The sequence below is a fragment of the Diaporthe amygdali genome (assembly GCF_026229845.1).
Source record: "Diaporthe amygdali strain CAA958 chromosome Unknown NODE_5_length_1802954_cov_64_987939, whole genome shotgun sequence".
Classification (NCBI taxonomy): domain Eukaryota; kingdom Fungi; phylum Ascomycota; class Sordariomycetes; order Diaporthales; family Diaporthaceae; genus Diaporthe; species Diaporthe amygdali.
The window spans coordinates 1,542,810-1,563,311 of NW_026517025.1; the positions used below are offsets into that span (position 1 = coordinate 1,542,810).

The following is a 20,502-nucleotide window of genomic DNA, read 5'->3' on the forward strand; positions in this document are numbered from 1 at the left end:
TCTTGAGAGCCAAAGAAGGTAGTATCAGCATCAAGGGTGCTTCCCACGGGGTGCAGAAGAAGCGGGCCTCGCTCACGTGAGACAATGACCAATGAATGGCGCGACAAAGAAAGGCTCTGAGTACGCAGCTGCGTACACTCGGGCGTCGTCAGCAGCCACTTTCAGGGATGTAGGCACGCAATGGCGTAACGATTGGAAGAGGGAGGGGGCGGCGTGGAGGGCGGACCGATGTTGCACGCAGATGCGTACAGCTACGAAAAGCCCACAGGGGGGGGGGGGCGTACTGAGCACAGCCTGGATCTTCTTTTCACGGAATCGGGCCTCATTGTTTCACAACAGGCTGCTTGTTGAACCGCATTTTGATCTCGAGTCACTATAGCACTCTGCCAATACATTCGGCCCATGATGCCCAGGCCTCTAATAGCTCAATCAGAATTTACTCATCTTCAGAGAAGTGAAAGATGTCCAGAGATTATTCAGCCGTCTTTATTGAATTCTAAAAATCAACCCCAACTCCAAATGCCCCGAGTTTTACACCAGACAAATGCAGTACTGTGCCCTGTAGTACTCCTCCTGCAAGCTAATGCAGCTCTACCCACTGTTCCTGCACCCGCCCCCAATGAAGCCCTGCCGTCTAGCACTACCTCAAGCAAAGTGTATTAACTCATCCTCGACCCACCCCCTGAACCAAATGATCTGTCGAATTGAGACAAAGTTCTTCCAGCTTCGGATTTTCCCTGCTGAATCCTGTAATCGACTGAATTCTGGGGCCGCGGTGCGGCCAGCCGTTGGTTGACAGTTAAAGACTGGTCGCGTTGCCAGGCGTTAAGTCGTGCAGCCTGCATCCTCTGGTTGTCTCTGTTGGGTTCCAAAAGGCTTGATCAGTCTCCGCCCCAAGGATGTGACGGTGGGCAAGCGGGCTTTGAGCGTCTTACACAGTGGCTGTCCTGGCCCCACCGTTGGTGGCACTCTCACTCAACTGGAATGTGTAATTTGATGGCATACTGAATCGTGAAGACTTGGTAGTGAATTCGGACACAAAAAATAGGAGAGAATGAATTCTTTGAATAGGTCGACCACAAGCCATTTTATCCTAATGCCTACGCAGTCGCGTCGAACTCTACACACTCGCGACAAATTCTACGCATGTGCGAAGAGCTCGTTCCTTGGGTGTCTCCACATCGAGCTTCTCAAGGGCGCGGAACATTGTATGGATCTCACGCAAGTGTGCTGTTGCCAGCGGCTGCGAAAACCAATGTGGGCCTGGGCAGATTGACGAGCAGTAAGCAGAGCTTTGTTGCACGACTGTTGGGCTTTTTCCACTTTTCCCTCTCGCACTAAGTGCTGGTGCGCGGACGACATGCCCTGCATGTTATGACGATGATGTTCTGGGATTGTATAGCTTTGTTACTACAAGACCCATGCCGTCTGTAGGCCACTCCATCAACAGCACAGCCTTCCGTTAAGCCAGGACGCCTAACGAGGCAAAATGATAACATGACACTAAAGACAGACCCAGACTAAAAAGACTATGGCCCTTTCTTCCGGGTTCCCGTTGAAGGCCTGGAGGTCTTTTCACGCCTGCGCGTACACGACTGCGGCTTGCAAGGGGGGGTGTTGTTGGGTGATTGAATGACTGCACTTCTCTCTGAGATCTTCAATTTTCGGCAAGAGTCTCAAATTTCAGGATCTCCCTGTCTTTGTTCTTTTGTCCTTCTTTTGCAGGCAAAATCAGGAAGCACTTTATTGCCTGGTCGGAGGTCTGCACTCCGGACAAGACCCGTCCCCACCGGGCAGATCACGACTTCATTACCATCACCCAGAGCCGCCTTTCGGCACAGCACCCCGACCACAATACTCACGATGTCCAACTCTTTCACGCAATGCATCCACGGATCCGACATGATCGTTTCTGAAAATATTACAACTCTTCCAAGTCGCCCGGCACTCAAATTCCTTCCGTACCTTACGTCCATTGCCTCAAACACCACATGTGACACTATCCTGTTCCGCAATCCCCACCGGGGACTTGTGCTTCCATATAACCCTCTCAGGATCAGCCGGTTGCTTTTCCTCTTCGTCCTTATCGTCCTGCTAGCTTGCGTTGGACCCGTGTGGCATTCAGGTTGCGCCGAGCAGAATCGCGCCGGAAATGGGCCGGAGAAGTCGACCAGCGGAGGATGCAACCCCGGCATGGGCGTCTACGGCGCCCTCGACTCCCTGGAAAAGGGACATAGCCCCTGGGAACCCAACCGTCCAAAACGAAAACGCGGGAGCGACCGTCCGCAGCACTCGAAAGCAAGCTCGAGAAGAAAAACAGCCCCGAGCCGCCATATTCGACGAACGTTTGCCTGCCATTATTACCTTCATGACAGGATTGGGTACTGCGACTGTCTAAGCAAGAGGCTGAAAAGACTGAGTGACGTACGTCAACACCTGCTGGAAAGGACGCATAAGCAGGTTGTGCATTGTCCAGTCTGTGGCGTCACGTTCACCGAGCAGACTGTACTAGCGAGACAGCGACGGGATGCACACGTTCAGGCGGCAACATGTGAGCGTTCGCAGTCTCCCTTCAACTATCCGGGCATCACAGAAGATGAAGAGCAACAGATTCGCAATATCGCTCGCAATGGCCGCACCACCCAGTACACCGAGGTCCAGCGTTGGTATATGATATGGGATGTACTATTTCCGGGGGAGGAACGCCCAGCCTCGCCTTTCCTGACAGAGGTGCCTGAGATCCAGCGTATGTTGGATCAGAGAGATGCGGTCTTCATCGGTAGCGATCTTTGGCTTAATTTGCCTCGCAACCAACCATGGACAACTGAAATGCCCCTCGAGGAACAGCAATCTGCGATGTACAACTTCGTTGGGTCATTCATTGGGCAGGCTAGGGGAGTCGTGGAGCAGAACGAGGCCTCCGTTGAAGACGATCCCGGAACTGACATTTTCTCGCTAATCGACGTCGATGCGCCAGATGCATCTGATCCGCCTGTAAATCTAGGGATAACATCTCTGCCCAGCTTTCGCTCCAGCATTCCCCTTGATGCTTCGGAACAAGCATATGTCAACTCATTTTCCATTACCCCATCAGCGCAGGCTCTCAGCTCACATCCGCCTAGCCAGATGGACTCCAATCCTGGAGGACAACCGCCTGCTATCTCTACTTTAGTCCCACCTCAACTCGTTATCGACCCCGCGCCAGACATATCACAGGACACACAGCAACGTGCAGCATCTGGGCCTGTCACCGACACGCACGACCCCACTTTCCCATACTTACCCCTGCTGGAATCCTCGACTGATGACTTCGCTATGGAGTTCAGCTCTGAATGGCCAATGTACAATTTCGGCAACGACGATACCGCACCGGGAAATGATTGCACTCCCGCCGGTGAAGATGAACTCGGAGGTCGGGCTTAAGGAATGGCTTTTTTACTATAAAGAAGCGGATCTCGTCACCTTAATAAGAGGCAGGATTTTCTCGTCCCTACCAAGCCTCGCACCACTGGCCAAGGTCACCATCAGCCAACGAGCCTATGATAGGGCGTGACCACGTTCCGCGCTCTTCTGAGTCTATGTAGGTACTCTGAGAGAGCCACTCGCCCTGCTGTTGACCAAGCTGATAGTGTCACTAGAATCGAAATTTGCCACCGTATTGGTTATTTTTTTCCTCCTTGTGGACAGTGTTTTACCTTGCCTGCGTGCCCTTGCCCCAAGAGTTGAGATGCACTGAAGAATTTCGGCATCTGGTCTGGCCCCACCAACCCTCCACCCCCGGGTCTGTGATGACAAATAGTAATATAAAGTGAAGTAGAGACAATGCAAAGTTGATATCACAAGTTATTTTATTTCGTGTAATAGCACCCTTGCGCGGCTATCGTGATGTATTGCAAGCAGAAAAGTAAGTGCCCGTGAAAATTACAAGTACTGTTCATGCGTGCTTCCAACACCGTAAGACGACGTTTAAGAATGCGCTGGACTTCGATTACAAACTTTTCTCTTCGACCTCATGTTATAGAGTCCCCTAAGTCATGATCTCTAGCTACCGAGGTTGCCACACATGCCGGGATGATATCCACAGTGGTCCCTGGTGTCATACAAATTTGCCCGAGCTCAACACGTGGTGACACGGTCGCAGGATTCAGCGAATATCCTGCACACCACGTCTTGCAGAACTAGGTTGTAAAGAGCCCTCAGTTCCCTCTCTTCATTCCTGATGTTGTAGCTCTGGGATTCCTTCTTCTCGAGGAAGTCTGCGATGATGTTCTCACCACTTTCCATCCAGAATCGTCGGAACGCGCACACATTCAGCTCCCGCTGACCCGTGTAAAACGGAGAGGGCGGACGTGCAATGTGTGGGAAGATGATGTCCCAGATGCGGAACCACCGCATTTCTTCAGACAATTGGGGTTCCTCCTCTTCTCTTGCGAGCTTCTCATCTTGCTCGCCTGTAAGCCCTTCGATCGACGACGAGATCTTTGGATGGCAGGTGCGAAGCCGAATGTGCGTATCTCGAGTTTTGCTGGAGGGGAACTGTTCTTTGCACACGGGACAAAAGATGGGCTGTCGATGTGCCCACCACAGATGGTCCTTGACTTGCTCGATATTCTGTAGCTGCTCCTCTGTCACGCATTTGGAGTGCTTGTTGTCCTGGATGTAGAAAGGACAAGCAAAAAATCTGGCCTTCCTCACAACAACCGTTTCCCCATCTTCAGAGTCGGATGTTTCGACAATTTCAAGATGATCAGATGAGTCCATGAGCTTGGGCCGTTTACGATTCTCGCTCTGCCATGGTCTGAATGATCGCTTGACGGACTGCCTTTGAAACCCAGAGAGAAATTGCTCGGTTGCAATATTCGCCAGCTCTTCCGTGAATCTGGCCCCGTCCAAGGATTGAGTTTGGGTGGATGGCGATTCAGATAGTTGCACAGACTCCTTCAACCCATCCTTGACTTCTTCGCACGCGGCTTCGATGCACACAGTGACAGTATTGTCCGCCTCGGCAAAGGGCTCAGGCAAGCCATGGGCTTCCGAAGCACTTTCATGTGTCCATGAAGGTGCTCCAATACTGCCACGCGCGCTCATTGTCTCTGCCACTGAGCTTCTTCCGTGAGATGACCAGGCGATCGGGTCTTCCCGTGATGTGATTTCGCTAATGCATACCGAATTGGCATACTGAGGCGTCACGCCGCAATCATCAACCGGGGGTATTATGCTGTCTTTTTGATCACGGGATCTCTCGGAGCTCGTGAGCCTCGAAAATAGGAAGGCATGTGTCAGGCCAGAGTGAGATTGGTCTTTCTGGAAGTTTCCAGAGGCAATGATCTTTCTCGAATCATGGGCACTCACATCTCGCCTGACACATACCTTTCTGTTTTCGAGGCTCACTGGCCCCGAGAAATCCCACTCCAATTTACCTCCCCTTCTCACAAAGCAGGAATTCCATTGAAACAGCGGGACCCAGCAAGCGGGACCATCTGGACCTTCCAAAGGCAGGAACAAGCCGCTCGGTGTTCTCCAGAGAGATGCCTCGATAGTGATACCCTGGCAGTGAATTTGTAAGTCACCATGGATTCTCAAAGCTGTCGTCTGATCTTGTCGGAAGTGGCGGAAGCAAGCTGGGGACTGTGCGAAAAGTCCGGTATACTCCTGGGACTCGCACGTTTCCCACGCGAATAAGGAAAAGTCACTCGTGTTCCTTAAAATCTCTTCCTGAAGTCTGAGAAAGGCTTTTCGTCCTTCCCCATAGATTATAGGAATGCTGACATCGAATACTCCAAGCAAAGCGTAAGCAAAATCCTCGGTTCGCAAAGCTGACATCACAGAGGCCCAGGACATTCTCCTGGCAATGGAATAATCCTCTAGGCAATCTGAGTCGGCCAGAACAGCTTGGTCGATACCGATAACGGAAGAAAGCTGTGGAAGCAATGATTCCTTAGTTCCAATGTGGTTCCAATGGGATGAGTAGAAATGCGACACCCGGGAAAAAATAATTTGCGGTATGGCCCAAATGTTTTTGATCCACCGGCATTCAGCCAGCATCTCACCGGTTATTCCATCCGCTGCTGGCTTGTAATAAAGATCTTGCAGGTAAATGATGCTGAATTCACAATTCCTGTAGATCTGCGCGAAAGAATTGATGGCCTCAGACTGGGCAGCGGAAGAGCGTTTGTCAACGCAAGCGGCATCATTCCAGAGCCACTGGGTTCCAGCAGCCCGAGCCTGGTCACATGCTCTCTGAATTATCTTGAGACCATCTTGACAAGTTTTGGTCCGTAATTGTGCTAATTCTTCGAACAAGGAGCCGTTCTTCTCTGTGAAGTAGGTAAATGTCGCGTAGTGAGGTGCGCACCCTGGGAATTCGTGGAGCTGAAAAGTGGATGTGTTGATCAGCCACATCTGTGCAAAAAGGTCAGCCGTATTTTCTGGATACAGCTTGATCGCGTATGGCTTCACCTTTTAGAAATTCGTCTCTATGCTCTCAATTGTGGGTTTAGTCAATTATGGGCGCAATTCCGAACCTGCAAAAGTTCGCTTTGTATTTTCAAAATCGCGGTAGTTCGAGGTTGAGCAGTCTGGCATGAAATCTCCTTGTGTTGACTGCTTTTCCATGTCGATTGACGAAAAGAGCCTCAAGGTGTACCGCAGAGCCTCAAACCGTCAAAAACAGACGATATATGTGTGAGATCGCAGGGTGGTATCTTAGTCAACCCCGCGACAACTGCGGTCGCAGTCCGTTGGAACCCCGAGGCGGGAGGATCAGTGAGTGCGCTCGACTAACGGCACCGATGTGCATGTGCCGCTGGCCCCCACGCATGCAGTGGGCGTCAGGGTGACCGCGCCCCAACCAACCAGCTGCACTCCGACGAGACATTAGTCTGACGTAGATATTCTAATTGCGGCATAGGGCAGACAAACCATTGGTCAGAATTTGGTCGGTCAGCCCTTGGGGGTTGATATGACAGAAAATCAAAACGAGACGGGGATAATGATCTTAGGCAGAAATGGGCAGTGTCAGGACAGCCATATCACAGCGCCTACTATTTTGACGTCCACTCGTACAAGTCGACTAACATCGTCTCGTAACGTACAGTCGGATCGGCTGACTATGGCGGCTTTTTGACTGATTGTTGGACGTAGTAATGCTTACTTTCTGAGCCACAGCCTAGAAATATATTTTGGATGTACGCCTCTGCGTACTGATGTGCCCCAGATCTTTAGGCATCGGGTTGATTGCATGGACCCAGCAATCACGGTGCAGTCTCCCGTGATGCACTGGCGCATTATTCGCACAAGACGGGGCACTCGTGCACTCTTGCATCGTGTGACCGAGCACTGCCAGTGCTGCCTTGCCTGCCACCATATTGAATGTCCACCTTTCGGTTCCGGCCTGGAGTCGGTCCATCTGGGTAGGCCAATTGTGCACTTCATCAGATCATCACGAAAGACAACGTGGATTCTGGCAAGCTTGGCGACCCATGTAAAATGTTTTGGGTACAAATGGCATCTGTTTGGGCAGATATAAAAGATTGTGTCATACATCAACCGAGTTACCACCAGTGAAGCGCCTAGTCTCAGCCAGCAAACGAGCAGAAGCAATCACACACTGCATGTCGTATTGGCGGTTTCAGTGGTTGGCAGGCAACATTCCGCATTGACACGGAACGACTTGGCTTTCCCATATTTTGTCAGCACAGAGGCGATGTGAAATTTTCATCCCGAAGATGCTCTGGAGAATTGATATTCGAACGGTAGAGTCATTACAAAGTTCACAGGACATAGTATTCCAAAATACTATGTTTTGACTACTTCATGCATTCAGTGGTCGAAATGTGTAGTGGCCCAAAGGGGCATCAACAAACACGCAGGGAATCGTTCATCTTCCTCACGGAAGGCTGTCTCTGGAGTGAGCTGTGGAGAAGTTCCGTTGGCCGCCATGTCAACTTTTTGCCACACAGTTCTGCATCACAATTCAGATGCCGAAGATAGATATAGAAAATGTTGCGGCTTTATGTTATGCACCTATTGTGCTTGCTGCCTAGTCTCGCTCCAGACTCCACTTTCGCGTAGAGTTTTCCGCGGTACCACCGAGAATTTCTGTACTTGGATCATTTGTAATCCAATACCCCTTACACAATGCATCTTAAAATACTTTCTGTTGAACGATATGCACTACATATTATTTTCTCCAGCAACTACGGCATGCTTTTCTGACAGGTCTTTCTCTACGGCTGTATAGACCATGACATTGCAATCCCCATCTTTTCTCTACTACCTGCTACCCTTCGCGAAGAACAGAGACGCATGATAGTGATGCACGCAGTATCTACTGTTGTGAGGCTTGAACTTCAGGAATACAACACTTCACTACATATCTCGTACCCTTCACACATCGCAACCCCAAAGACCATTTTGAATGAGGTAATCAACATGAAGGGGAGCACCAAACAGTTCGAAGTCATAACTTCAAGTCAAAGACTCGGGCTATGCTCTTCATCTCGTACGTCATATGTCGTGCCGGCAACATTGTTCTGCTATTCACATGCTTTCGACAGGTTCCAGAGAGAATTTGCACAGTTGTTGACTGGTCAATATCACGTGGGCACTTTGGTAACAAAACAGCCGGCCTCGAGAGTAGCAGGCCGCCGGATGCCTGTCCTACTCGATGTTGCTTAGTTTTGTCAACTGATTCACACGGACGATTAGGCCCGTGATATTTTGCTTACTCTAAATGGAAGCTGTTCAAGCGTGCTGCACAAGTTCTCATCTTCTCGCAAGACAGTGGACGGAGACAAATGATCACCACCTCATACCATCTCCTGTGCTGCCGTGACCAACTAAAGTGAACTGGACAAATTCAAGACCGGTTCTACGTTCCCACAACAATTTCCGATTTGACCGATTGTCAACTATCCACTGATACATGAGCTAGCAGCCAAGCCTGATTACCAGTCCAATGCACCTGGCGTGTATATCTGTCAAGCTCCCCTCTCATTTAGACCCAGCTAAACTTGTGAGGTGTAGCTGGAACCGTGCCGTGGGATGACCTTGCTGCCGGATGCCCAAGCTATGCAACTAGGCCAATTGCAGGCCGTGTCTCAAGTCTCGCATGCCGGATAACGCTTAAACTTCTGATTGAAATCTTGTCGCCTTTGTTTGACTAACGCAGTAGTTTCACACAGCATTCCTCGGTGTATGCAAGACAGTCGGCTCGCTCACCCGAGTCCGCTTTTTTCTTTCTATTAATTTTCTTACAAACAAAAAAGAAGAATTTGCACCTTTACAGATGCTCGCTCGCGATACTCCCTTGCTTTATTACCCTGAATCACATGGTCCCTGCTCACTGCAATGTAAGCAGTAGCGAATCCTTCGCGTATCCACTGCCCATATCTGTTGTTTCGGGGGAGCTGACGTACCCCTCACCAAGCATAAATATCCAAAACGCGTCTGCTTCTCTCACTTACTCCCGAGATTCTTCGTTTGTCTCAGCATCCGGAAAAGTATCGCACAAATCGTTTCTCGATCCAGACTCAGCAGTAGCAGACATAATCATGTCAGTCCCGCCACAGGAAGAGACGGAGGGGTTCTCGCTTATTGTCACCGCCACCATTCAACCTGATAAATACGACGAATGGCTTAAGCACTCCTGGGAAACTTTCAAACATGTCACCGCTGAACCTGATTGTTTAAGCTTTGAAATATTCACCGTTCCTGGAGAACCAAACACGCTCAAATGGGTAGAATCTTGGAGCAAAAGCTTGGAATCAGTCATGGCTGTAAGCTCTTTCCACTCCTTAATTGGTCCTCTCGGGCCCAATCCAGAGGACTTGCATCTCAATATTTCCATCGATCTTGAATGCATGCCTTTTTCCGAGCCCGGACGGGCCCAAAGTTGAAATTCAGGACAAACGCTATAAGTAGCACTAAGGTAGACTAACCCCCATTGCAGGATCAAGGCACCAAGGAGTACATGAAAGCTTATAAAGAGATAACCAATCCTATGCTTGTCGGTGAGCCCAAATGGGAACTTATAAAGCGATTTGGAGGCGAATGGGCGAGAGCACGAGAGGGCGTGTATCAGAAGTCTTAGGAAACCAGCTGGGAATTGGGTGCCTTCCTGTTTTGTGTTTGAGAGACAAGTAATTTGATCGCCAATTCAAAGAGACCATTTCTTATGAGAGTCCTGAATCGATTGTGGAATTTATGCTATTAATCTATCGACAACCACGATCGAAACAATCTGGAACTCAAAGAGCTGCCGCGCTCCTTTTCAACGATGATCACGTAGCCACCTTCTTTGAACGAAGACTGGATGCGATGGAACGGGAGTCTTGCTGACCAGACTGTCAATCCATCCTCCATTTCCCCTCCAATATCTAACAATCAAGACTATCCAAATCAAGTTCCTCCTTACGTCTCCTGACTAGTATTCTAGCCTGAGGATTGGGAACCAGGGGTAAGCCCCAAGGTGTGTAGTTGAGATCGCTGCCTTCGGGGAGCTTCCAATCGTACTTCAAAACCATGTGGCACAGCAGAATCTTGAGCTCGTTGGCGGCGAAGAATCGACCAGGACACGCGTGCTCTCCGTGTCCAAAGCCGATATGCTCTGCACTGGTGCTCACGAGATGTGCAATATGTTCCTTGTCGGTGCCGCGGAGGTTTATAAAGCGGTATGGGTCGAACTCGTCTGGATTCTTGTAGTACTCGTCGCTCCACATATGGGCGACGTCAACCCACACGCGTTCGCCCTTGGGTATTGTCAGGCCGTTGGAAAGTTTCATTGGTTTGACAGTACGACGCTGCATGGCCACTAAAGTAACGCGTAAATACTCGTCAGCGGTTCTGGAATCACACATGACCTGTGTTCTTAAGTTTTCCTTACCAAGGGTAATGGGCTTGATGCGCTGACACTCCTTTATGACGCTATCCATCAACTTGAGATTGTAAAGAGCCGTTTTCTTTAGGCCGTCCCGGCTCAATACTTCAACGATTTCCTTTCGAAGCGCCTGGAAGAGCTCGGGATGCCGAGCGATCTGGGTCATAACTTCCGACAAGAGATCTGAAGTGGTGTGGATGGCGAATAAAGATAACGCAATCCTAAGTAGCAACACGTTGTCAGCAGCTCATAGAGACAGGTCATTGACGTATGGGAAAGGTATTGCCGATACAGGCTCTAAGAAACGTTGGGAACAGTGTTTCCAGATGGCCCGTATAGAGCAAAACATACTGAGACTTGGCAGCGTCGTAATCTTCATACTCCTTCTCAAACCACTCCAGGGAGTCGTCGTATACTGGCGGTTTCTCTCCTTGAGCTACCGCCTTAGCCTTGGCAGTGTGTCGTGCAGCAACAAATGGTTCCAGTATCTCTCTGCACCGCGCTATCCTTGCGCGTGTCTCCTTGCATTCTGGAATGAACGGAGCCACCCAGGGGCGGAGCACGGCGGGCCAAGTTCGCAGCACCTCGACGGCATTGAAGGCACATGCGGAGTATAAGGCTGATTCGTTGAGCCAATCCTCGTTACGACAGAGCTCCTCACCCATGAAAATTCTTGTGGAGACCCGTGCGACCATATTCAGCATGTCTGAAGAGGGTTTGATCTGGACCCATTCTACAGAGCATTGACATTAGAGTTTGGAACCTAAATGGTGACAGCATGTACAAGAGTGGACTTGCCTGTAGTCGAGTTGCCAAACTTCTTGGATAATGCCAAGGATGCTTCATCTGACAAGGGCTTTGTGAGTTTGTCTGTAGATTGACACAGGACAGTTAGTCATGAGCCTAAAGCTGACTGCACTGAGAGCCGGATGAGGATGGCATACTCAAGGCTTTCGTCAGGTGCCTGTTGATGAGGACCGGTAGTTTTTTGTTCCCGTGAAACGTCTCAAAGCCTGGGATATGAGAATGGAAGTCCTAGATGAGATTTAGTACCTGAAGTCCTTGAGGTTGAGGGGAGTGACGTCCATATTGAGCCGAGATCTGAAAGTCCAAGGCTTGTTCGTTACGAATTTCGTTGATGAGCTTAGGGGGAATAACAACAGAGTCGCCGAGGTAATTGTACAGGCGGTATGGCTGATCAGGAAATTTGGCTCTTCCAGCCTTGAACAGCTCTTGGCTATGGCGGATGAAGTTTTGGGCCTGTTCGGCGGATACCATACCTGGAAGCCTCAGACGAGACTTCGGGGGGTTTAATTCAGGGATATCGGCCCTCTTCTGACCGGTGCTGTAAAATGCCAATAGGAATAGAAAGGCTGCGACGACATATGCGAGAGGTTGTTCGGTGGGAGGTGGAATGGAAATGAAGCCCGACCTCCGGTCGAGGACCTCTGTAAATGAATGGTACGCCATGGTGAGCAATACGTCAAGTTTTAGTGATTGACCTATGCCAAATCTGATGGCTCCTTTGGTCGTCTGAGCGGCGGTCCAAGTTTCTCGCAAAATTCGGCCTCTTATATCAATGAGTCGCATATCCACATTAATGTTAGTGCGCCCACTCTCATCTTCTGTATCTTTAACCCATATCAGACATACGGAAATCCGCGTTGGTTTTCGTATTCGCAATTGTACCAATGGCAGGTTCCACGAATGACTAGGTATCACTGCTGTGCTGGCAGGCGGCTGCATAATGTCGCAATCGTTCTTTGGGGCTAGAACGATTAAACCGCGGGACCGAACGCCTCCCGAGATCCCGGAAGCATATAAGTAGTATTTTACGGAGAAGCTTGATATGGCCCACCTAAACATTCGTTTTCCGAGGATTTTATGATCAATAATCTCGCTGCCATTGACTCGTACTGACGACGGTTCAAAATGGTTTGAGATCTCCGCGCAATGCCGCGCATCGCGCGGGGAATAAAATGGAGACCAAAGCATTTGCGCACCCCTACGGATCTCGCCATGCCCGACGTTGGGCTTCGCAGCAGAAATCGCGGATTCACAGGTTGAGAATGTGCAAGCTGGATGTGTGACAATTAGATACCGCAACATTTGACCTCTGAAAACATACATGTGGTCTAACGTGCATCAAGGAGATGATGGGATGGCATGTTCGCAGATATTTGCATTCCCACAGAAATCATATAAAAAGGTTCTGGATTGATACATAGTCGGCGACTGGATTCATTCGGCTCCTTTCATGTCAGTTCAGACTTCAATCTGGCGTTCAAAACTGCTTCATCATGAAATATGTTCGAGAAAGGCCTTTACTGCTAGGTGGAGGCGCACAAAGACTGGTGCCGCCTTTGCACGACGCACATCTGCCGCCGCCGTTCATCCCTTTGGTTCAGATCTAGGCACCCGGTCTTTCATAGGCTTGGCCTTTAAACACCCACTTTCTCTTTGCTACTTCTGCTCGTCTTCCTTGCCTTGGCTTATACACCGAGTTCGTGCTTCAACTTCGTGATACTTCGACTGCCTTCCAGGAACGTTACAGAACACTGCCATGTACACCAAGCTAGGCAGTTTCATGCACATAAATTATTTGAGGCCCTCATCCGCTTAGCTTTCTTTATCAGAGGTCGGTTCACTGGATACAGATTCCCGTTCACTCTTTATTTGTCTTCGAATGCTTGCCAAGATGTGTCTTGAAAATGTGATCGTCTTCTACCGCTTATAACAAGACTGAATAGTCTATGCCATACCCTGCCTATTCCGCGGCGGACTTTGGCCGCGGAACACGCCATTCTTGACGGCCTCACTCAATTGACTCATTATCAGGCATGCCCAGCCAAATTGTCCTGCATTAGAAGCTTTTATTTAGGTCCGCGATGACTTCCCGGATCGCACGACCTATTGGCTCCCAAATTGGCTCTGGGTCAACAAGAACCCCGGCATCCATATTGTTGTGACAAATGCTGACCGCGATCCGGTCACGTAAGTCAGCCCAGGCAATGGAGCCGCCAGCGCCTGGGCTGTAAATGATCTCGCGATGATCACCCACGATTGGATCAGAGACGCCTTCCTCGCCCCCAAGCCAGAATCCTGCCGCCCCGAACCACACCGGTATTGGAAGAAGCCGGTCAGGGTCCTTTGACCCTTCTCTGACCCGTGTCAAACCCTTCACTCGTTCCTGGGAAAGCAGACGTACTCCTTCCAGCTCGCCGTGCTCCGCTAAAAGAGCAAAGATCCGAGCGATGGACGCTGCATTGCCTATTGCGCCTGCGCCGGGGTCGACACACTGCTGCACAACCTTTAGGTTATGCACATTGGAGCCAGGGAACACAGACTTCGGGCTGGTGTGATATCTGTCGTATAAAAAGGGCTCGTTGCCACCATACAGTGTAGCGACCCTGGGCAAATCGGTCGCGGGAACGCCCAAGAAGAGATTTCGGATCTCCAGCGGATCGCAAATTTCCTCCCTTACAAACACATCAAATGGGCGTCTTTTCGGATCGGTCCGCCGAACAACCTCGCCCAGAATCCAGCCCCAAACGAGTACATGATAGGCATTTGCTGTGCCTGGGGGGTAGACAGGTGTGAAGTTGGCAACTTGCTCCACCATCCAATTCCAGTCTGCCATCAGTTCAGGGGTAATACCAGCCGGCATCTGAGGTATACCTGCGCGATGTGAGAGCGCCTGCTCAATAGTGGTATCACCCTTGCCATTGGCTGCGAATTCGGGCCAGTACTTCGAAATTGGATCCTCGACCGACAGAAGGCTGCGTTCGGCTTGAATGTGTACTGCCAAGGCAGTTATTCCCTTGGTTACTGAAAAGACCGGAAAGAGTGTCTCGGAGTCAGCGGCACGCTTATCTGCAACGTCCGCGTACCCTGCTGTGGCGTTCACGATGAGTCTGCCGCGATAATAGGCAGCTACAGCAACTCCTGTCTCCCCTCGGTCGAGAACAGTATCAAGTGCAGCGGCGACGCGCGGGTCAACGACAAGATCTTCTGACATTTTGAACCAATGTGGAAATTGATTCAGGCGAGCACAAGCCGTACTGATCGACAAGCGGCCGCTTGATTGCTTTTAAGAACCGACCCCGCCAGAAGCAAAGATAAAGTTTCGGGAATTGTATTATCTCTTACGGCCGTGCGTGAGCGAGACTGTCTCGAACGCCAAAAAGCCCTGGATATTGGTTAGCCCCACCCGCCGCTACCCATATTGCGTGGATGTTTTGCACTAGATCGTCGTGACAACTCTTGGCTAAATGCCTCCCGCGGTAAACCATGGGATCTCCGGGGGAGGGGAGTTGTGACGCGGCTTAGGACCTGAGTATCGGGCTGAAGGAATTAATTAGTCACGCATTGGCGAGTCACACTTGGAAGTCCATCTGGAATCCGCGGTCCCGGTCCCGATCAGGTTGAAAACATCAGTCGGCTTCCATTATCATTACGTACGAGCTCGAAAGAGGTCAATATGAATAATATTTTCTTCAAATTGTCAAGTTATGTCAAGCCGGAACACGAGTCCAAGCTCAAGACCAGCCCCCGTTGACTTCGATAATCTGGCCGGTTATGTATGACGACTCGCTGCTGAGAAGAAAAGCCGCAACTGAAGCGATCTCCTCGGGTTGAGCAAATGGCTTCAAAGCGGTCGGGAAGACTGGAAGATCATCGGACGCGCCACTATTCGTGGTCATCGATGTCTTGATTATGCCAGGGGCTATCAAATTCACCCTGACGCCCACTGGGCCCCATTCTTGTGCCCATGCGCGGGTGAGACCGAGCACAGCGTGTTTACTGGCAACATATCCAGGTATTCCAGCAAGTCCTCTCACAGACGCCATAGAGCCAATGTTCACAATGCTAATAGTTGCGCCCAATTCCTTGGCCAAAGTCTGCGCGTCACTCTTGACGTCGAAGCTTCTGGCAAATTGCGTGCTCACATTCCAGGTTCCACCCAAGTTCACTTCCCAAACCTGTCTGAACAGATCATCATTCTCGACTGTGCTAGTGTGTTGTCTGACGATGCCAGCGCAGTTCACGAGGCCGTCTAACTTCGCACTTGTGGAGAGAATTGCTTCGAATGCCTGCTCAACCGCCTGACGCGAACTGACGTCCACCGAGTTGTGGGTATGCAGTCTTCCTTTGGAGTTGCCGTCGTCGGATATAGTATCAGCCTTATCAATAGCGTGGACCGTTGCTGATAGATCGAGAAGCTTTTGGACAATTGCGCGCCCTATTCCAGACGCGGCACCTGTGACAACATAGGACTTTCCGTGCAGAGTCATTTCAGAATAATTCTATGTCTAGGCAATGAAAGGCTGAGTATTTTGATGGAGAAATTTGGAGAAATGTGCAAGATAAGTCAAATCAGCAACTGTAGTCGAAGCGTGTAACGTATGGAATATTGCTAGGGTGCTGTATTGTGGTATTTGGAGACGGTACCACGTCCCGGGGCAGGAGTGCTATGAGTTGTTTTTCTCATGAATATCGGGACCCGCAAAGACCGACTTGTGGAGTCAGGCCTCTCTTGCGCATTGAGAGTCCTCGTCACACCGCGGAACGCGCGGATTATGCCCGTCGGTCTCAAAGACAGTGGCGTGGCTCTCGGCTTACTGTTCAACCCGGTTGACATGGACGACTCCACTTGCAGACCAGATATAGTAGGGTGAGGCAGAGGCAGTCATCCATAAGGTGTTCGGGAAAGCTTAATGTGGTCATTTCGATACGATAGATACGGCTATTTAATGTTAATGCACCTCGAACATGAGAGGCGTGGACATTAGAGGGGCGTAAATCCTCAGCTACATAATGCTTGAGCAATCGTTATATTTCACGAAACATTGCATGACGTCTTCCATCTAGGTTACATACCATGACTTTCACCGTACTACTGCTCATTCACCGACTTTCAGGCTTGTCTACGGCCGAGTTCAAATATCACTATGAGAACGTACATGTGCCTCTGATACAATCGCTAGCTGGCTCAATGTTCCCTCTGTCGCACACCCGGCGATACACTCAACATGCCGACGAAGATCATGGAGCAAAGGATGGCGGGATCGACTGCGTGACGGAGATGCGGTTTGATACGGCGTCGGATTTTAGGAGACTTTCAGATTTTTTAGGCAGTGCAGGTGTGGCTATCAAAGTGCAAAAGGACTGTGAGGCCTTCATGGACCCATCAAAGACTGAGGTAGTCATCATAGGGGACACAGTCAAGACAATGGGATAAATGAATAACCCGATCATGATGTGACAGGCTTTTTTCATGGAATTATCTACCTCTAGTGATGAAACATGATTTCTCTATCCCTTTAGATCACTGTGGATTGCTTTTGTCTTACTACATTTATATGGTGTCCTATGACGACGGTCGGTACTTTGATTCGATATTGAGAGTTCGGAACTAAGGGTCTCCTCGAGCTGCTCTCGGTATCGAGAGCTCTAAGAGACTTTCGAAGATGCCACAGAAACACTCGCCTGAACGATGCAAAGAGATCAAGATTCTGCGCTTGCAAGTGGCTACCCTGCGGCCAGAAGTGCTGAGACAACCTGGCATTCTTGAACCCTTTTGATGTGGATATGTAGCTGTATTCTTATTAGGTGAAAGTAGCCACGTAAGTGTTGTACGCCATACAAAGGCTTTATTTTGCAGTAGTACTCGATCCGCACCTTGCGCAGAAGGCATCTCATGCCCCTTCCAGGCGACACTTAGTGACTTGAGCTAAAAGGTTGACTCAACAGCAGAAGTCGGGGGTGGTTCAATATAGACGCCTGTCTCTTCTCTGAACTATTTAGACCTGAGGACGAAGAATTAGACAGTAGATTGCAGCGAAACACCATACTCAAGTACGAGACCAGGTCCTAGTAAGCTTCTAGTATAGATTCACAAGACAATGTATCATGTGACTAGTTGCGTGTATTCCCGAAACCCGCAAGTGTCTCAGCATTGGTAATATCGAGAAAGTACGTGTCGTGTTGACTGAAAATTGGATGTATCAGACAACGTGTGCCCCCCCCCCCCAGCACTCACACCTAGATTAGCCTTCCGAAATCAAAGCTTCGGTTTCATCCCCGGCCTATGAACCGCAGAAAAAAAGTTACTTCGCTATAAGACGTCAGATGGAGAGGAATGTATTATTCCAATCCTGCTGTCAAGTCGATTTCGGCCTTCCTTGCCCTCAACATCACTTTCGCGCTAGGATCTGTGAGAAAACCTTGGTCCACCTTGAGGCAATTTGGGCGATCGGTCTGGCCGTCACAAAGCCTCCAGTCGTAGTTAAGGAGCAAGAAACATAAAGCTATTTTCATCTCATTGCTGGCGAAGAACCTCCCAGGACAGGCATGCTCGCCGTGTCCAAACATCAGGTGCTCAGGCGATGTCTGCACATACTGGTACCCATTCTCTTGACCCGGTGCATTCCTGAGGTTGTAGAAGCGATAAATATCATACTTATCGGGGTCGGGGTAAATATTGGGATCCATAAAGGTGCTTGCGGAAACCATTACTCTGGTTCCCTTTTTAATGAGGTTCCCATCAGACAACTGTATATCTGCGTCGGCATGACGATGCATTGACGCTGCGAATTATTTAGATGTCATGCTGAAGATTCATTTCAGGTGGTATTCAATACTCACTGGTGCCCATGGGGTGTCTGCGTTGACTTTCTTTCATGAAGCTATCCATTAGCTTCAACTTGTGAAGCGCTGTCCTAGACCAACCTTCCTGTCCCAAGACTTCAATGATCTCTTCGCGCAGAGGTTGGGCGATTTCGGGATAGAAGCAAATATCAAAAAGGCAGCCCGTAATAGTCTCTGTTGTTGTATGAATAGCGGCGAAGCTTAGAAAAAGTTGCCCGTGAACGTAATTGACTTGACGGCCGCGGGCAATCTCGTGCATCCAACCGATGGCATCTGCTGATTTTGGAGTCTTTCGACCTGCCTTCAGAGCCTCATCAACGACCGTCTTCCGCATCGCGACTTCAGGCATGATCAAATTAGTAGCGTCTTGCACCTCTTGGCGAAGTCGGCGGAGGTTTGGCAAAAATTGGAAGACAAAAGGTCGCAAGAAGATATTCCATTGACGGAGCTCGTGAGCAGCCGAGTAGGAATCATGGGTGTAAGATGCCGCGATCCGAAGCCATTTATCGTTGCGTGCCAAGTTCTTCCCAAGGAAGACGCGAGACGACAGTTTAGCAACTATCTTTGATGTAGCTTGTTTGACATGGATCTCGTGAAATTGGGCGTCATCTCCAAGTACATGCCGCGAAGCATCCGTCATTTCCTCGACTAGATCCTTGATGATAAGTCCAAGTGACTGCGTCAGCTTCGTCCTGACGACTTCCTCTGCAGCGTCTAGAGTTAGCTGTCAAAAGCACCAAAGAAGATTCTACAGATACTGGGAGCAAGAACCGGCCACCATATGCCCCTAGCCTGTCTCAGAATAGGCAGCCTAACAAGAGTCTTTGAGGCAAGTAATTCAAGAGACTCATAATGGCAGATATTTCTTCTTGGATGGGTGAAATTGTATCAGGGAGCTGCTTACGGATAAATGTGCCGTCCTTGTAGCCGGTGCGGTACGCCTCGAAACCGGGGTAGTGAACGAAGAAGTCCTTGTCAAAATACCGATTGAAACTGAGGTTTTTGTTGTTGCGGATCTCATTGGCAAAACGATTCGGTAGGACCACGACCGGCCCCGTGCCTGTCATGACTTGGAAAAGACCTGGCAATGTTTTCAACCCCCTTGCAATCATTTCCACCCCCTGGGCGGAAAATGACGCACCCAACTGCTCATTTTGATTTGGTTCGATCACAGGGAATTTAGCTATATAGCCATGCCCTGGTTTGATGGACAAGAAAGCCCAAGCAAGAAATAGAGAAGCAAAAGTGCAAGTGACAAGTGCGATGGGATAACCGTCCACTGACTGTAAGCGTTGCGTGGCGCTATTCGCAAATTCGTCCATGATTCCGTCTGATTTCAACAGTCTCGTAAAATTGTTCCGCTAGAGTCAACTAAAGTGCGTTTCAAAACCTAGGGCGTGGCGGTGATATATGTTCCGGCGCCAGACAACGTATGACCCAAATGATTTGCAGATGAAGGTTTGCGTCATGTCGGCAACGCCGGGGAATGGCAGTGTTTGGATCGCTAATATGCTCCGTCTGCTTAATACAAAGGCGCAGTGGTGCTTGTGAGGAAATTCAAAGTTGCATTACATCAGTAAATCTCCCGTTATGGGCTCTGGGATATGTCCGTGGATTTCCACGGAGCACACTGGACTCACGTAAGTAGTCTGAGAAGTGGATCTGAGGATCGTCCAACACCCGCGCCAACGCGGCGCCGATATTACGCAGGTTGTACTCGCCGAGTAACCCGATCGAGATTCAGGCTTTTCCTGAAATCCTAATTTCAAAACATTCGCTCTCGTCATAAACCCAGGAACAAGATAAGCGAAGAAAGGCGAAGGAAAAACTTCGGTCTTGATATCAGAAGCATCACAGTTCACCGGCCTAATACATTCGTCATGTCATTCTCAACTAAGCTTCTCGAAGGTAAAGTAGGTATAGTTACAGGCGCAGGATCTCCCTATGGTATTGGAAGATCTCTTGTCCTTTCC

At 49.7% G+C, this 20,502-nt stretch overlaps 7 protein-coding genes across 7 annotated transcripts; 2 read left to right on the plus strand and 5 right to left on the minus strand.

Annotated features, from left to right (window-relative positions):
- Positions 1-1,863: 1,863 nt before the first annotated feature.
- J7T55_015641 (uncharacterized protein) lies at positions 1,864-3,423 on the plus strand (the record flags this gene model as incomplete). Its single annotated transcript, XM_053139892.1, has 1 exon — positions 1,864-3,423. The coding sequence occupies one exon, from the start codon at positions 1,864-1,866 to the stop codon at positions 3,421-3,423; it is 1,560 nt and encodes a 519-aa protein (XP_052997360.1).
- Positions 3,424-4,116: 693 nt separating this feature from the next.
- On the minus strand, positions 4,117-6,402 carry J7T55_015642 (Vegetative incompatibility protein HET-E-1; the record flags this gene model as incomplete). Its single annotated transcript, XM_053139893.1, has 1 exon — positions 4,117-6,402. The coding sequence occupies one exon, from the start codon at positions 6,400-6,402 to the stop codon at positions 4,117-4,119; it is 2,286 nt and encodes a 761-aa protein (XP_052997361.1).
- Positions 6,403-10,379: 3,977 nt separating this feature from the next.
- On the minus strand, positions 10,380-12,349 carry J7T55_015643 (cytochrome P450; the record flags this gene model as incomplete). Its single annotated transcript, XM_053139894.1, has 6 exons — positions 10,380-10,813; positions 10,886-11,100; positions 11,231-11,601; positions 11,664-11,749; positions 11,824-11,892; positions 11,962-12,349. The coding sequence occupies 6 exons, from the start codon at positions 12,347-12,349 to the stop codon at positions 10,380-10,382; spliced, it is 1,563 nt and encodes a 520-aa protein (XP_052997362.1).
- Positions 12,350-13,742: 1,393 nt separating this feature from the next.
- Positions 13,743-14,897, minus strand: J7T55_015644 (uncharacterized protein; the record flags this gene model as incomplete). Its single annotated transcript, XM_053139895.1, has 1 exon — positions 13,743-14,897. One exon carries the CDS (start codon positions 14,895-14,897, stop codon positions 13,743-13,745), a length of 1,155 nt encoding a protein of 384 aa, XP_052997363.1.
- A 520-nt stretch (positions 14,898-15,417) lies between these two features.
- Positions 15,418-16,173, minus strand: J7T55_015645 (uncharacterized protein; the record flags this gene model as incomplete). The annotated part of the gene is made up of 1 exon (XM_053139896.1): positions 15,418-16,173. One exon carries the CDS (start codon positions 16,171-16,173, stop codon positions 15,418-15,420), a length of 756 nt encoding a protein of 251 aa, XP_052997364.1.
- A 587-nt stretch (positions 16,174-16,760) lies between these two features.
- On the plus strand, positions 16,761-17,120 carry J7T55_015646 (uncharacterized protein; the record flags this gene model as incomplete). Its single annotated transcript, XM_053139897.1, has 1 exon — positions 16,761-17,120. The coding sequence occupies one exon, from the start codon at positions 16,761-16,763 to the stop codon at positions 17,118-17,120; it is 360 nt and encodes a 119-aa protein (XP_052997365.1).
- Positions 17,121-18,025: 905 nt separating this feature from the next.
- Positions 18,026-19,596, minus strand: J7T55_015647 (uncharacterized protein; the record flags this gene model as incomplete). Its single annotated transcript, XM_053139898.1, has 3 exons — positions 18,026-18,468; positions 18,527-19,243; positions 19,434-19,596. The coding sequence occupies 3 exons, from the start codon at positions 19,594-19,596 to the stop codon at positions 18,026-18,028; spliced, it is 1,323 nt and encodes a 440-aa protein (XP_052997366.1).
- Between the last annotated feature and the right edge of the window lie 906 nt (positions 19,597-20,502).